At 37.1% G+C, this 16,241-nt stretch overlaps 1 protein-coding gene across 1 annotated transcript in view; it reads right to left on the reverse strand.

Moving 5' to 3' along the window:
- The window catches only part of LOC121296005 (sphingomyelin phosphodiesterase 3-like), a 37,603-nt gene that overhangs the window by 14,231 nt on the left and 7,131 nt on the right, over nt 1-16,241 (reverse strand). Inside the window, exon 2 of the mRNA XM_041221128.1 lies at nt 862-2,434. Within this exon, the coding sequence (XP_041077062.1) occupies nt 862-2,160 (1,299 nt within the window). The 5' untranslated portion in view covers nt 2,161-2,434. The remainder of the gene's footprint in view (nt 1-861; nt 2,435-16,241) is intronic.

Consider the following 16,241-nt stretch of genomic DNA (forward strand, 5'->3'; position numbering starts at 1 on the left):
GGCTCTATAAAGTGTCCATCAAACTAGAAAAACTCTAAAACAAAGTAGGATTTTGGCAGCGGTTCCAAAACAACCCATCCATCTGATAAACTTTCATGGCTTAACATAGCTGTTTTTTTGGAAGCATGCATAAAAACCTAAGCCTCCATCCCCATCCCCCAACTTTATATCCAGCCTGCTTGTGTTTTTAACAGTGACGTTAGCAGTAGTATTAGTTCGGAGGGCTGACCAAAACTCTCAAATGAAACAATTTAAAATAAAATGTGTATTCATATACCTTGTCATTTTATAAACAGTACACATTCTGTATTCACAGTAGTCAAATTATTTCTAACAGCCAAATATTAATAAATAAATATGAACTGATTTGAAACAATATTAATTTAAATACATTTAGAATTGAAGCTATTTATATTATCATAATAAATGTATGTATAGTTGTGTTTTGTAAATAGCTTAAAAGACATGTTGGAGGGAGAAATTTGATTCTGAAATCTACACAACTGTAAATATTTCTGTAAACACTAACTATGCTGCCAGGAAGAAAAAAAAAATACATGTAGTTAGAGACAAATATCTACAGAAATATATTCACACTGCTGATTCTTGAATCAGTGTAATATTTACACAATTCTGAATATTTAAACATTTTGACAATTAAATAGCATTCTGCAGAAAATTGAATTACCCCAGCCCCACAAGGCAAGAGGAGACCCCTAAGAAACTGGAGGCTTTGAATTCATGATTAAGCTGGCCAATAAAATGTTAATCAATAAAGCATCTCACCCTGTTATTTGAGATTTTGATAAACAGGTCAAAAAATATGGCGTAAAAATAATACACTCTGTCAACACTACTGACCTTGACGAAAAGAGCCCCCTTAGCCGCCAGTGCATCTTCTCCCCGTCCGTTGGGGAAGCAGCAGTATGAAGCATCCAGGATAGGGTAGCGGCTTGCCAGAAGGAGTCCGCTGTTGAGGAATTTGAAAGGGCCACAACCCTTCCAGGCGTAGCAGCCCACATCGTAGATCACGTGCTGGAAGTAGTGGTGCAGCTGGTTCTTTAGCTTCTCAGCCGCACGTTTGTCAAAGACTTCCTGCAGGCACAGGAAGTCCAGGTTGGCAGGAAAAAAGGCAGATATCTCATGATCAAAAGAGTCGACTGCATGTCGTCTCTTCCTGGCCGAAGCCTTCTTAATCATGGAGGCCCGGTACACCAACTTGTTGTTGACTGCATTGCTGTCGCTAATGTGGAACTTTACCAGGGAATCTCTGGAGGCAGTCTTGCTATCAAGGCTGCCTGAATCCCCTTCCTTCAGCTTGTCATTGGGCATCTGGCTGTCCTCTGGTTCCTGGTCATTCGAAGGTTCCGGAGCGCTGATGCTAATCTGAACCACTGAAGCTGAGTCAGGCTCATTTAAAGGGGTGTTCTCTTGCTCCTGTCCCTGCAAATTACTGCTGCTGCTCACTTCTGGCTCTTTTTCTGCCTCCCCATTGCTCTCATGTTTGTGCTCCGTTAAAGACATGCTCCTGACGCCACCTGCAACCGAAGCCACCTTACTGGGTACCTCCCCACCTCCCTGGGGTGAGACCAAGCTAGTAAAGCTGACAGCGCTGATAGAGGTGTTGGTGGGTGAGTCAATGTAGATTTTAATTTGTGGGCGACTAGCTCCATTGCTGATCCGTTTTCCCACCTCCTTGGCCCGGCCTTGTGTGTCTGAGAGGTTATTGAAGCGGGCTAAGGAGTCTGGAAGCAGGCACACGTTGGCTGAGCAGAAGCAAAAGCTCTTTCCTGAAGCCTTCCAGTCATTGATGGGTGTCCCGGCGTTGCCTTGCTCTGCACGGTTCTTGTCTGCCCGCCCCAACTGGGAGTAGATGTAAGGCCTCCTGACTGTCTGAAGGGGAGCCCAGAGTAGGAATCCCAGGAATGCAAATGGAAGTGTTGCTACCACCAACGCCAAGTAGAGCGGCGTAGAGATGAGAATGCAGAGTGCACGGAAGTAGCAGGGGTCCTCCGAGTGCTGACGCTTCTCATATGTGGTGGCCAGGAAAGATGCAAGCAACCGGTCAAATAACCAGAAGCATGGGAAAATTAGACCCCAGGACAGAGAGTGCAGGAACCTGAGGAAGGCACTGGAAAATGGTGATGTGTGTAGAACCATCGTGACCCAAAGAAACTGTCCACCCCCCGACAGAGGGTCCTCTACATGATTCCTCCAGCTGTCAACCAATAGCTGATCAGTCCACACAAAAAAGGAAATAAATCGACAGCCCCTCTCCCAGTTCCGCAGATAGGATCTACAATCTTGGCGATGCTGTCACCATAGCAAAATCCAACACACAGTTTTGGCACTTTGCATTGACGTGGTATGTAAGGTGTATTGAGGAATCTAGAGCGTGCAGTGGACTGATGTTTGTGACCGGGATGATCTGCCTCTGTGAAGAAAAAAAGACAAAACACGTTGTTAACTCAATTATCTTCATAGACTGAGGTTCTTAATAACGTTCTACATTAGCTATTCATGTTCATGGGGTCCAACATTCAAAATTTAGTTTGTTGATGATTAGGTTGACGTTTGGTTTGAGTTCACGTTTCATTTTACTATTCCACAGTGCTGTATATGCACATTAATGACACATGGATTGATTACTTATTGGGGGAATACAAATAAATTAGCTAAACCTCCAGGACCCCCAAGTCTTGTGATACAGTGCATCATCTTTCCGTACAGCAGCTCATTTTAATTGGCACTTAACCATGCCTGACTGTTTATCCTACTTTCCCTGCTGATGCATCAATGCTGTTTCCTGTTGTAAGAATAACAAAACAAGAAAGAAACATCATCACTAAGTCCTTGTTTGATATTGATGAAGATTTCATGGTTCTTTTCATTTTATTTTGTATGCAGACATAATTAAATAATCACCTAAATAGAATGTATAAATTTGTGCAGCATAAATAAAGGTATTCAATGTGTGGGATATATTGTACTACCTTTTTTGCATTATTGTTGACATGCATTTTAAGAACAGCCTGCCAAACACACATTTTTTAAAGGAGTTCAGCTGATATTATGATGTTAAGATATTTAACTTCTCTATGAGCAGTCCTGTGACTGGCAAGCTGTTTTCACCAGGAAGGAGACAAGGAAGCTGCAGGTTTGAACAAGCTAATGCGCACTTTAATTATAAATAATAAAACAAACACACAAAAGACAGGAACAAAACAAACAGCACAAGGACCAAAACAAAAGTGTATGCCAAACACTCACAAACTTAAACAAGCACGGAGATGGACGGAAATACGGAACACAGAACAAGGAACTTAACCATTCTATCTAACTAACACCTGTGATCACCCTATTTATACAGCCCTGGCTGCAGCCTAATTAATCGTTTAATCATTTATCACTTGTCAGCTCCAGCCACATTCCCACGTATTTTGACAGGGAGCAATTTAACCCCCTCCCTGCCAACCCATTATTCCCCACGCCAACATATACATGTGCCCTGCCAAACTGTCACAAGTCCACATGAAGACATTTTTCAAAAGCAATATTTTAGTCATGTTACTAGATTTTAAGATTATTTTGTTACTTGACCAGAGCACACAGTTTGAAAATGAGTAGACAAAGACAATGCAGAGAGAGGTGAATGTATGGAATGGGCACCAAGCAGCTGCAATGAACCAGACAAGCATTGAAAGGCGTCCTCTTACTGGTAACTTTTCTTATGCTCTTAAATGTCCTTCATATCTCTTTTAGAGGACTTATTTGGACAATGCCTTTTTCTGAAATTTACCTCAGTCACTGCTGCTAAGCAGTTTGCCTCACTAATGCACCATTGCAAAGTGCTTCATTGAACCAAGTGCAGGAAAAAATGACTTCCCGTCACTCTTTCTAATTTTTCTTTACCGCTCTTCTGCTGAGCCCCAGGCTTGGCACAGCCTGGATGGTTCATCACTGAAAAGGGCTGTCAAAGAGAGCAGCACAGCAAAGTCTGCTAAAAAAGTTAAAAAGGGGATTCTCAGAAAAAGGGAATCCTTAGTATAGAGCATGTAATAGGGTATATTTAGTTGAGGTCACTGCAAGGGTAGACACTCTAATGTTGGTTATCTCATACAAGACAACAGTGGGACCAAGTCTTCTGAGCTTAATACATCCAAGAGGGTAGATCTGAGGGACTGGGAGGTTAGAGATTAGGGAGGGAGGCAGTGTGGTCTACTGGTTAGAGCTGAAAGACTGGGAGACTGTTTTTACTGTAACAGGTTAGAGCTTAGGAGCTAGGAGTCAGTGTGGACTCTATCCAAAAAATCCAAAGGATTTTTAATGTGAGAACCTCTATTAAACACAGTATTGTAAGTCCAGTCTCACCAGTGCAAATGTTCTCTGAAGTTCTTTTAGTAATGCTGGGGCTAGAATTGAATGCAGTAGTAGATCATATTAACAAACTGAAATTAGCTATAAAATAATAATGAATCAAAAGGATAAGCCATACACATATCTGACAACCCTTTTTATTGTCACTTTCAGGCAAACATGAAAATACAGTAAAAAAAAAAAAAAAAAAACACTAACAGGTTTAATCTTTTATGTATTTATTTATTTATTTAATAAACCCAATGTACACTCCTTTAAAGACGTCTGTGCTACCAACACAGAAGATTTATTAATAATAAAAAGAAAAGAAAATGCAAACTGATATCAAACACAAGTGTGGTCAAATATATCTGTGTAAATTAAATTGCCTCAAGCTAGAAAATACTGTCCAAAGTTTCCACCTAAAAAAAAAAAACAAACAACTATAACTCTAAATATCTTCTCAAAGCAATTTACAGCATTAAAACACACTCCAGACCAAATAATTATTATTCCAGTAAAACTGGACCTCAAAAGGTGAATTCTAATTAAAAGGTAATGCTATTTAACATTTCTGGTGAGTGGATTCAGAAGCTGGGGACTTATGGAAGTCTGTTATGATCAGTCTCAGGGGAACAGGTGCTTTCAGTGACGGCCTGATTAAATTTTCGGCCCCAGTTGTAAAGGCTCCAGAGAAGGCCTGGTTCCTGTTGGTTCTTCTCTAACCATGTTACACAGACTTGCTGACAGAGGTGCACAGTGCTGGGGACAAAATCATACATAGAGGTACCTGTCTAATGTGTCTATCACTTTATTTGCGTTCTCATCAAGCTGTAGCTGATAATCTGTTGTGGTGTCAGATGAGGTACATGTTGTTGACATGGCTGTCTTCACTCGGGCAGGGAACTTCCATAGCTATTAACAAGCAGTCACTACACTTTAAAAGGTCGATCAAACAAAGCATTAGGAGAATAAGGTAGCTTAGCTGGCATATGCTCAGCATAGCACAATTAAAATAGTGTCGGGAAAGGCTAATCCCGTTTCACTCTGCCCGGTGTATGCCAGACGGGTGTCTCTGGCACATGTATGTAAGTATGCCTCCACTATATGCCTGTCACATCCTTCAGAAATTAAGGTCTTAAGGGATTTTCAAATATTTTGTAACAAACTTAACAAAGGCTTGTTTAAAATATAATCAATTATGAAATCATTAATTGTACTGTAACTTGATTATCTAGCTGCTGATTGTTATGCACTTTTAATAGGTAATTTATGTCAATGTTGTATGTATTTTTAGTCAAATATGTACTAGGAAGTTATTGCTATAGTTTAGAATAGAAGTAATATGGAGATTTATTACAGTTGTCATCAATATCTGCCTGGGACTGTCAATGGAAATTAACCTACTGGCTAAATTGAAAATGCAATGCATCTTGTCATATAAGTGACACTTAAGTTATAATTGTATGTGTCCCTGATAAATAAATACAACAAACAAACAAATAAACAAACAAACAAATGCATAATTAGCTCATTAGACACCTCTGATTGTTTGTTAAATGTTTGTTGAAACTCATGTTTGACTAATTGAGCCCACAGTAAGACCTGAAATCTGGGATACACAATATTGGCATGGTTTAATAACTCAGTCTCACAAAAAAAACAGCATTGTTTACATACCGTCTTTCTTTTAGGATTAAATGACTTGCAGATTAAATAATTTGGCTCCAGTGCTAAGCATTTCATGTGTATATTAACCTCCTGTATCCAATCATCTACTGTGGGTGGATGTTACTGATGACATATAAATCGTTATGCAGTGTTTACCTACTACTAGTGTCATGTGAAGAAAGGGGCAACTACCCTTAGGCATAGCCCACAACAGTAATCCCCCAGCAAGCACATAAAATGGTCAGGTCCATGCCAAATCTCCAACAGCAACCCACAGATTTTCTACCCCCTCTACTGTAGCCTAACACAAGACCAAGCAATTTATATAAAGAATCCCACCACTGTCTTACACAAAGGACACAGTGCAGAGTAGCTTGACTTTAACCTATTTAAGGGAGAGGGCATATAATATAATATCTGGGAAAACGTAACTTATGTGTGCCTAAAATTGTAGCTAATAACAGACCTATGAGCAGCGCTACACATTGCTACTACATCCAAGGTTCTGTTGGAATAGGAGATCCCAAATATGTTTCCCCGCATCAGCGGAGACCTGACCCTCTGAGTTGTAGGCTGGGGTTGTTGAGAAATATGTGTGCTTCCTCTGGATTGGTAACCCATTTCCTCTCTTAGTGGTATTCAAATCTCGGATGAGCTGTGGAGAGTAGAGCACATTTAAGTTGTTGTCCCTCAGTATCTGTTTGACTGTACTTCCACCGTGTCAGAGAAAATGTTAGATTCTTGACCCTTCGAACCCAAGCGCCCCCCTTTTCCCTTGATAGTCGCAGTACCCTCTCCTTCTCTTGAAATGTTAACAATGCCTTTAGCCAGGGCAGCAAAGATTGTGTGCTCGCTGCAGCTCAATATGTGCAGGGCAGCGATCTGAGCCAAACAAACAGGTGAAAAATGTTTAGAAAAAAAAGAGCTTGGCCGATTTCCCTGATTCCCCAGGTAGTCCTATAATTCTCAAATTCAACCTCCTGCTTCACTCCTCTCCTTTAGATAACAAATTTCCTTTGCCATAGACTTCCAATTGAAAATTAATCCCATTCGCCTGATCTTCCCCGGCACTGATTTAGCGTTCTGCTTCTTCATTTCGGTTTGATAAAGATGTAACTTTCCCATGTAAAGCTTGAATGCTGTATGCAAATCAGAGATTTGTTTGGAAAGTCCTTCTGTGCCAGGAGTAATGGCTCTCAATAGATCTGCCGAGCTACAATCGTCAACTCCATCGCCGGCATCAGCTTTCTCAGGCCATAATGGCTGTAGATTCCCATTCAGAGCTCAGTTTTCTTGTTTATTATTTATCAAAAATAATTATTGTTTATTGTTTAATAGATACAGAATCTCGTTCGGTATTGTTTGTCACAAGGGGAGTGGCAGGAACAACATATAGTTTTTTTTTAAATATATAAACATATTACATAAGTGATGAAATACATAAACATACAATAAATAAAATAAAGCCATACTAATAAAAACAAAGCCTTCTCTACTGTATCTGTATGTTAATCCCTGTGTTCATATTGTTCCTTCTAGATCATTCTCCAAGGTCAGCTGAGCATCATAAAGTTCAACATATCCTCAGCATTTCAAAGGCTTGCACTAGTATTTTTTGCCAAATAAATCAACACTTTCCTAATAATCCTTTACGTGTTGTAACAAAATACTACTTTCTAATATCTGCCATGTATCTTTAACTATAAACTTGTAAGCAATGGGCACTTTTAATATTTTAACTATATGTTTAATAGGAAAATTCATCTGAACAAATTGACAAATTGATCTCTGCCTTTTAATTATAGTCATTCATTTCTTATTGACTTGGGCACTTGCTTTTCTGACTGTATGTTGTTGTTTGTATATAAAAAACAACAAATATATATATATATATATATATATATATATATATATATATATATATATATATTATTTTAATAAATTACTGAAACTTTGGTGCTTTGACCTCAATTCATCAGCAGCTCTTCAATTGTAGTTTTCTGTTATACACTGATATGAAACCAAGGCTGGATCAGTTTCGTTATATATATGTAAATACCAGCTAGTGAACAAGTAAAAGAGATCAAGTTTCTCTGTGTTTGTTTGGCAATACACAGCTGCACACTATGTCATGTAGTATCTTACTTTTACATTGAAATGTGTCTGAAGTTTGGGTAAGTTGGCAAGCAACTAGCACTGAACTGCTGACAAACTCAGAACAAGCATCTTTAACACCACATTTATGATCAAATACGGTACTGTTCATGTTATTAGGGTTGATGAATGGTTTAAACTTCTTATTTAAGCTCTGGGACCAATTATTTGGAATGATACATACCAACTGATACAAATTTTATCATGAACTTTAACACACCAGTTTATAATTAAACAAATGTTATTTTTGCAAAAATGTGCTTTATTGTAAAAGTTTGAATCCCATCAAACAGCCATGTGATCACACAAAAAGTACCTACACAATGACAGTATTACAGTAGAAACCGACAATCGTAACCATGACGATGTAGCAGCAATGCAAAGCAATGCAAATTATCAGTATCACAGAGAGGCACAGTCTGAGGTGAATCTATAAAGGTCTGATGACTCTTTAAAAGGTTTGTCAAACTGAGCACAACTGTAGCCAATCCCATTGTAGCTAATGGCCTTTTATGGTATTATCCACTCTAAAGGCACAGCAGTTTTTTATTGACATGGAATTGAAGAAGACAATTGTTGTAACCTGTTGGTTTAAATATGGTATAATCAGTATAGCAGTACGGTATATCCCTTATAAAAGTTTACCACAGTATTTTTGCATGGTAGTTTTGAAGTTTTCCCATGCTTTTCCCAAGGTTATACTATGCATTTACGATAATTTACCCTGGTTTATCAGATTTTTTATTATGCTTTAGAATACCTTACTATTTTTTTACAATGTTTACCTATGATTTCAGTAGGCTTTATTACACTTTTACACTTTGTTATGCTTTTACTACAGTCATTTTTTTTTATAAAGGCTGTAACTCTACTGTGACCTTTGTCAAACACATTAAAGTGAGTTCACGTTACTGCATCAAGTTACACAATAGCTTCTTAATAGCGTTATGCACCAATAGCTTTATGTCTTTTAAATACTGCATTGTATACCTAATGATAAAGACACAGTTCTTCCTCCACGTTGAGGATTGCCTGGAAAGGTTAAAAGGTTTTAAACCACCTCACCTGACATTCTTTTTTACTGTATTGTTCGTTCCCTAATTTTACTCTGTGTTTTCATTCCACCCTCATAGCTCTACCACATCACTAAACTGAGCTGAAAAAAAACTAAACACATTTCAGATCATAGCATCACAGACAGATGGAAAACAAATGCTGTATCTTTACAGTCACACTATCACTGAAGAAAATTGTTATTACATCTTTACAAGCTATTGTATGTGGGTACACTGATACTCTAGACCTACACTCGCTTTGTGTAATGTAGCTGACCTTTTGGTCACTTTGTTTGCGTTTCAGCCCCGCCTCTGACGCTAGTCCTAGCTCACACCAGGGATCTCTATTGCTATGGTTACCGCAGTTCCAAGCTCTTAGTTACCGTCTCTTTGTTGATAAGGATTCAGATAAACGGTATGGTCTTAAATAATTTGTCCCTGTAAAAAATAAAACAGAAAATGCAGTGTGGCCTACAGCAAATAAGCTAAGAGGCTATGTGCCCTATTGATTAGAGCTGAGGCACCAGTTCATTCTTCATACACTTCAGTTCCAAGATGATCCTGACGCCCAAGCTAGCTAAAAGCACAGACCCTCCTTAACATTTGAGTAAACCCATTTACATGGTTTCTATGAAGGAACCCTAGTGTGTGCTTCATATCTTAATAATACTAAATACATGATTAAGTCTCATATGTATTAATATGTTGTTTTTCATAAAGATTACATGGAATAATATGGCATGAAATCCTATAATAATGCTGCTGGTGTTTCCTCTCTGGGCTCATTTATTGACACACCTAGTGTCATTACTACATACAATAAAAACACAGCTTAATACCACAGAATGGGAAATTGGCTTTATTGCCGGGTTTCCCAGACTGGTATTCAGCACAGGTTAAAGAAGCGCTGGGCAAGGGAAAGAATGTGTCAGATGTCAAAGTGAATATGAGAATATGAGAACGGCAATGTGATGAAGCCAATTTGCTTGAAACAATTAAAAGCAAACCCGACATTTACATCAATGGATTTAGATAATCTGGAATTTATGATGCGATCAGGAACTCGAGGCAGTGCAAACTGAGCCTGCTGCTGTGGTACCTGTACGACTGTTCTTTTTTATGTTCAGCAGTTTTGTGTTATTTTTTTTACAAGTGGTTAATTAAGTACTGTAATAGCCATAATAGTTTATTCCAGTCTTGTTAGAAAGTCTGTAATCAAAGAAAATTTGGATTGTTATTATCGATTTGTTGTAGAAACTATTAAGACACCCACCGTGCAGGTATTGTAACATCCCTAAATAATGTTTAAATAAATTAGTTCTGCACTGTATAAAAATTAGTTGATTTTGCCAGCGCTTGCATATCTATTAACTAGTTTTAAATTTAAAGCACTTTTGTTTCGGCTTTATTGTTAAAGTTTTTACACGTGGCAATACTGTCCTACAATTACTTCATGATACTGTGATCATTCGACTGTGTTATGTTAGTGAACCAGAGCTACGTTTTAAAACTGAGAGTTAGCAAATGCCTAATGTTAAAGTATACTGCAGCTACTAATCCTTTCCAATTACTAGTATCTAAAAATTAAGGACTATATAATGATAATGCTGTAACTAATTTTTAGAAGGCCTTCTTTGTTCTTATCCAAGTTGCTGCAGTGACATTGTAGATGCTATAATAGTTATTGTAAATGAGATACTGTTTTTCTTTATGAAAGTGAAAAACAGCAATTCAAAAACCATCAAAATCTACCAAGGTACAAATATGCCAAATTTAATACCAGCCAAAATTTCCCGTGATACAGTACTTAGAGACCAGATTCATAAAGTATTGCTGTCAGGAAATGTAGTATTTAAAAACTCTGTTTTTACCTCACCTGGGATAAGACCTGAGGTAGCCTAGATCTATTTTCCTGGGCGTAACAAACATCTAACAAAGCTCCTTTTTGTGCTGAGGCTATCCAAATTCTAGCAACGGTCCCTGCTAAGAAATTAGAACAGTGACATTGCTGGGGGATCTCTCTGTAGTGCAACCTTAACCTCACCTCAAAGAACTGTCAAACACTGTTGCAGAAGATATTTCTTGCTTTTACAGAAGTCTTAAAAAATAGCACCCCATGTACTGCATTTCCTGAGGTTTGTTTGTCTCCAAACGCTAATAGAACCCTCTACATTAGTTAAGCCAAATATAAATGAGGTAAAAAGGACACAGTCAGGCCCAATTGTAGTGGTGGTTTCCTAAGCACTCTGACCAGACATGGAAGGAAATTGCTTTTGGTTTGTGAGAATTAAACTGCTTTTCTCTTGTTTAACAAAGCAATTTACGTCTGTACTTACCTCCGGGCTACTTTACAGTTCAGTGCTTTTTTTTCAATTTGAAAGTCTTTTCAAAAGTGCAATTGGCTCTTATTGTTGTTCTTTATGATTCAAAGCTAAGTATTCAAGTACCAACAGGGAAACTAAGCAGCTGATGAAATGCATAGAACTCCATACCATCCCTTATAAAGGTTTACCACGGTAAAAGCATAGCAAAGTGTAATAAAGCATAGTGAAAACATGGTAAAGATTAGGAAATCAATGTAAACAACAGTGAGGTATGGTAAAGCATATTAATAAACATGGTAAACCAGGGTAAATTATGGTTAATATATGGAAAAAGCATGGTAAAAGTGCAAAAATACAGTGCAGAAATACCAAGTTAAACTTGTACAAGGGCAAGCCTGCTTTTGGGGATTAATACCTAGAAAAAAGGTTTACGTATATGGCTAATTTTACAGACCCTGATTAGTACTAATCTTGGACTACTTAAAATTATATAAGGTAAGGTCCAAGATTAGTGTTATTCAGGGTCTGTGAAACCAGCCGATAGAGTCAGGGTTAACTCTGGGAAATTAAATGCATACATTAAATGCACTTACCTTACCCTCTGGCCACCATCACCATCACCAAAATAAGCAAATAAAGTTTTTCCATTTCTCTAAAATGTAAGTGACATTTAGCTACAGCTCCTCTCCTCCTGGATCTATCGATCATCCACTGTGGAACGGACAAGTCTGTGTGCCATGGACACTGGGTAATTGAAGTCTTAATTCTATTAAGGAAAACTGAATTGATAATGCTACCATAATTACCGGAAATCATCTGTGTAATTAAATAAGCCCCCCCACCCCCATCCCTGTCCACCCTGCCCATTTTTGAATAATGATCATTCTTCACAGATGTCATTTAGCTGCTACAACTCGATTTGATCTAACACTGTCCATTGGACTGCACTTTCTTTCTTTCTTCTTTTCTTTTTTCTGTCTTTTTTTTTCATCATCCCTTTCTTTTTTACTTGTCATTCCAATTTTTTTTTCTACAGTTATACAGCAGTTGGATGGGAAATAAGGTATAGATATTAGCTAGGTCAAATGTTATTAATGTATTATTAATGTAATTTAATTTTGAAAAACTAAAATTAACCAAATGTAATTGGGATCAATGTAATTGGGACCATTCCCAAAACAAAAGTATTTCACAAGATATATATAACCTTCAAGCAGATCTTCATGATACTTATCATATGCCCTTACCAATTTCCATCTCAATTAAATAAGCAATTCTCAAGATATTTAACTTATAGTACAATGGGCATATGGGTACCAGAATTGCTTTGAAAAAGAAAGCAGAACTATATCGTGTTCTGTGCTGAATTATGAATTGTACTTTGCGGGGGGTTGGCTAGCCTGCACAAAAACATATGGGTTTTGCCATAGCGGACCCTTGTATGTGTCTGTATTGTGTGTTTGTATTTATTTGTCAATGTTTGGGAGTGTACTAATGATTTGTTTTATTTAAAAATGTATTCACGTAAAACGTTGGTGACTGGTGACTGTTACAAAGGCCTGACATAGTGGGGCATCTTCGTAAGTAGCTAGGTGTAGTGAGGTAAGGAGCTGTTCAGAAAGGATCCAATCATTTTCTTTTAAACATGCGCAGATGTGCTAACTACATTATTAATACCTCTGAGCAGAGATTGCATGAGAAGGATTATGATTAGGGTGAGTAGAAATTTCAGAAGCATGCAGATTGCATACACATATGGGAGAGGATCTTCATATGACATATGTGCTAAATATACATTCCAATCCAGATCAATGTGGATCAGTCAGAAGGGACCTATAGACTCATCTAGCTCACCTTTCACTCACAGATCCACTTAGACATGTTGAATTCAATCTCCAGTGCTGACAAAGCCTAAAGCAATTCATTTCCCTGGGTCTTCCAGTGCTGCGCTGTACCTCCCTTGTGGACAGACTGTAAAGGGATTCACAATCTACAGCATATCATTCATAGTCCACTAGGATACAGTTCAGATTGCTGTTACAGTAAGTGCGTATTGAAGAAGATTACTTCAAGAGCTCAGAGACATTTTGCATGACAGACATAAATTAAATTGCACTTATCTGGATACCTGTACTAAGGGAATAAATTAACAATATGGGCTTAGGTTTCAAATACAGTACACCATGGGTGGAAAAATCCTCACGGCTATGGGTTTATTATTATTATTATTATTATTTATTATTATTATTATTATATTATTATTATTATTATTATTATTATTATTAATAATAATAATTTAGCAGATGATTTTATCCAAAGTGACTTACAGAGACTAGGGGGTGAACTATGCATCACTTACAATAGGACCTCACTTTTACATGAAGGATGTTAAACAGTTAATTAAATTGGTTCAATAAAGTAATTTAGGTTATAGTTGGAACAAAGACCAGACATGGAGGACTGGAATTGTGCACTTTGTGTTATAAAAAACCCCACAGAAACGTAATGCACTCCTGTCAAAAAGATACAGGCCATTTATAAGACCCCTCCAACCCCATCATAAATCTGGAGAAACTCTGCTGTAATCCATCCACTCAACATACATGTCTAAACTATGACAGCGCTGAGTAATCTACCAAATAAGACAGACATCTAGTTTGCTATCCTGTCCTTCCAGAAGACAATTGCTAGTCTGCTTTCTATTCAAAGTTAGTAATAGTGCTGTTATAACTCACTGACTTAACTAGCTAGTTAGGTATACTGATGTAAAATTGCATTTAAGCTTCGGTGAATAGAGAGATGACCACTTATGACCACCATAAACTGCAGGGTCTGTTCAATCCAATATAATTGGTGGGGTATCGGCACCCTTTAAATCAGGGGTGCCCAAAGGGCCGCATAGCAAGGCCACTGGGACTGTGGGTCTCAATGTGAACAAATTGCATGGATTTCAAGTGCATTTATTTGTGTTGCAGCCATTTCAACATTTCTGATAAATAAACTACAAACTAAATACATGTAAACCATTTCTTAGTATTTTACTACCTCTGTCAATAATTTGTGAAACATGAACCCAAGGCATTAGCATGTATTCCTGTTGCCAGTGACAATAACACTCAATTCAATAAATTAAAAATGTCAAATAATTATTACTATTGTTGATAAAAGCCCATTCATTACATAAAAAATAAATATTTATTGGCATTTATTAACAATGCCAAGGCTAGTAACAGTAACAGCCAATTCAATACATTGTAAAATTAAATACGTAGCATGTATTCATGCTGTCAGTGACTATAACAAGCTATTCAATAAATTGTGAAGACTATCATTACCACCTGAGCGCACGGTATCTGGGGTGGACTAAATAAAACTGTTTTTTAGGCTTCTTTCACCTACAATCAATTAGTATTGAGGCAATGGGTATTCAGAGAAACACCATGTTTACTCGACAAACAGAAATCTAGGTCATACAGTTTTTTAAAGTTAGGAAGAGTATAATAGTCCAAAGTTAATCAATCCTTAGATACAACATTTTATATGAGTACATTTTAAAAATTAAATGTGTCAATTGTCGAATAAAGTAAAACACACTCCCACACAAACAGAAGTAAGCAGAAACAAACAAAACAGTAACACGAGCAAACACAAGGAGACACACACGCATTCACCCACACCACCGAACACAGACACACATGGAATCTGCAGTACAGTAGAAAACGCAAATGCACACATTCAATAAGTAATCCATTTAAAACGAAATGTTCTCATTGTGTGTGTTGTTCAGTTAATAATGTCAGGCCACTGTATTGTTGCAGGGCACCAGATATGAATTAATCAAACAACACAATAAAACATCTTTATTTGATTGTGTTGGCTCATGATCTTAAAGCAGAGCAAACCTAATTATAGCAAATTAGGGGGACCAGGGTGAGTATACTTTCAGAAGGGGGAGGAAATATCCCTGCTCTGTGCAGAATTGTATTCATCTGTTTGTTATGGGAGTTATTAGAACGCATGCATCTGGAAAATGTTACTTATACTGTGGTACTTTGTTATGTCTTCTGATTTCACTGTCATTTTGCATATTCTACCATTTATATGTCTGTTTGTTTTTTTGTTTTTTTTAATGGTTTATTTTATATCTTTAATACGATTTTGGATATTAATGTAATTTGTTACAAAATATAAGATCCATGATTCATCTTTGTAAAGAACAAATGCGCTGATATACATACATACATATATGTGTGTGTGTGTGTGTGTGTGTGTGTGTGTGTGTGTGTGTGTGTGTGTGTATATATATATATATATATATATATATATATATATATATATATATATATATTTTTTTTAAATAGTTTTTTTTTTAGGATCTGTAAGACTATTTAGTTTTTATCTTTTATTCATCAAATTAATATTCTAGCGTGTATTGTGAACTTTATGTGAAAAAGATTGAAAAGACTACAACATCTGAGAATACGTCACTTGCTACGTATAAATATTACTTTCATTGTCTTCACTGTCATGCAATCTCAATTACTCTACTTCATCAGAAATTACACAAGAAACCCATTATGAGTAACTAAAGGCTTGATAGTTCAGTGTCCTTAATTAATAAACCAAGCTGTTTTTTAATGAGCCGCTGGGTCGATGATTAATATTCTTTATATCTCTGTAT

This window comes from Polyodon spathula, chromosome 21 (assembly GCF_017654505.1).
Source record: "Polyodon spathula isolate WHYD16114869_AA chromosome 21, ASM1765450v1, whole genome shotgun sequence".
Taxonomy (NCBI): Eukaryota; Metazoa; Chordata; class Actinopteri; order Acipenseriformes; family Polyodontidae; genus Polyodon; species Polyodon spathula.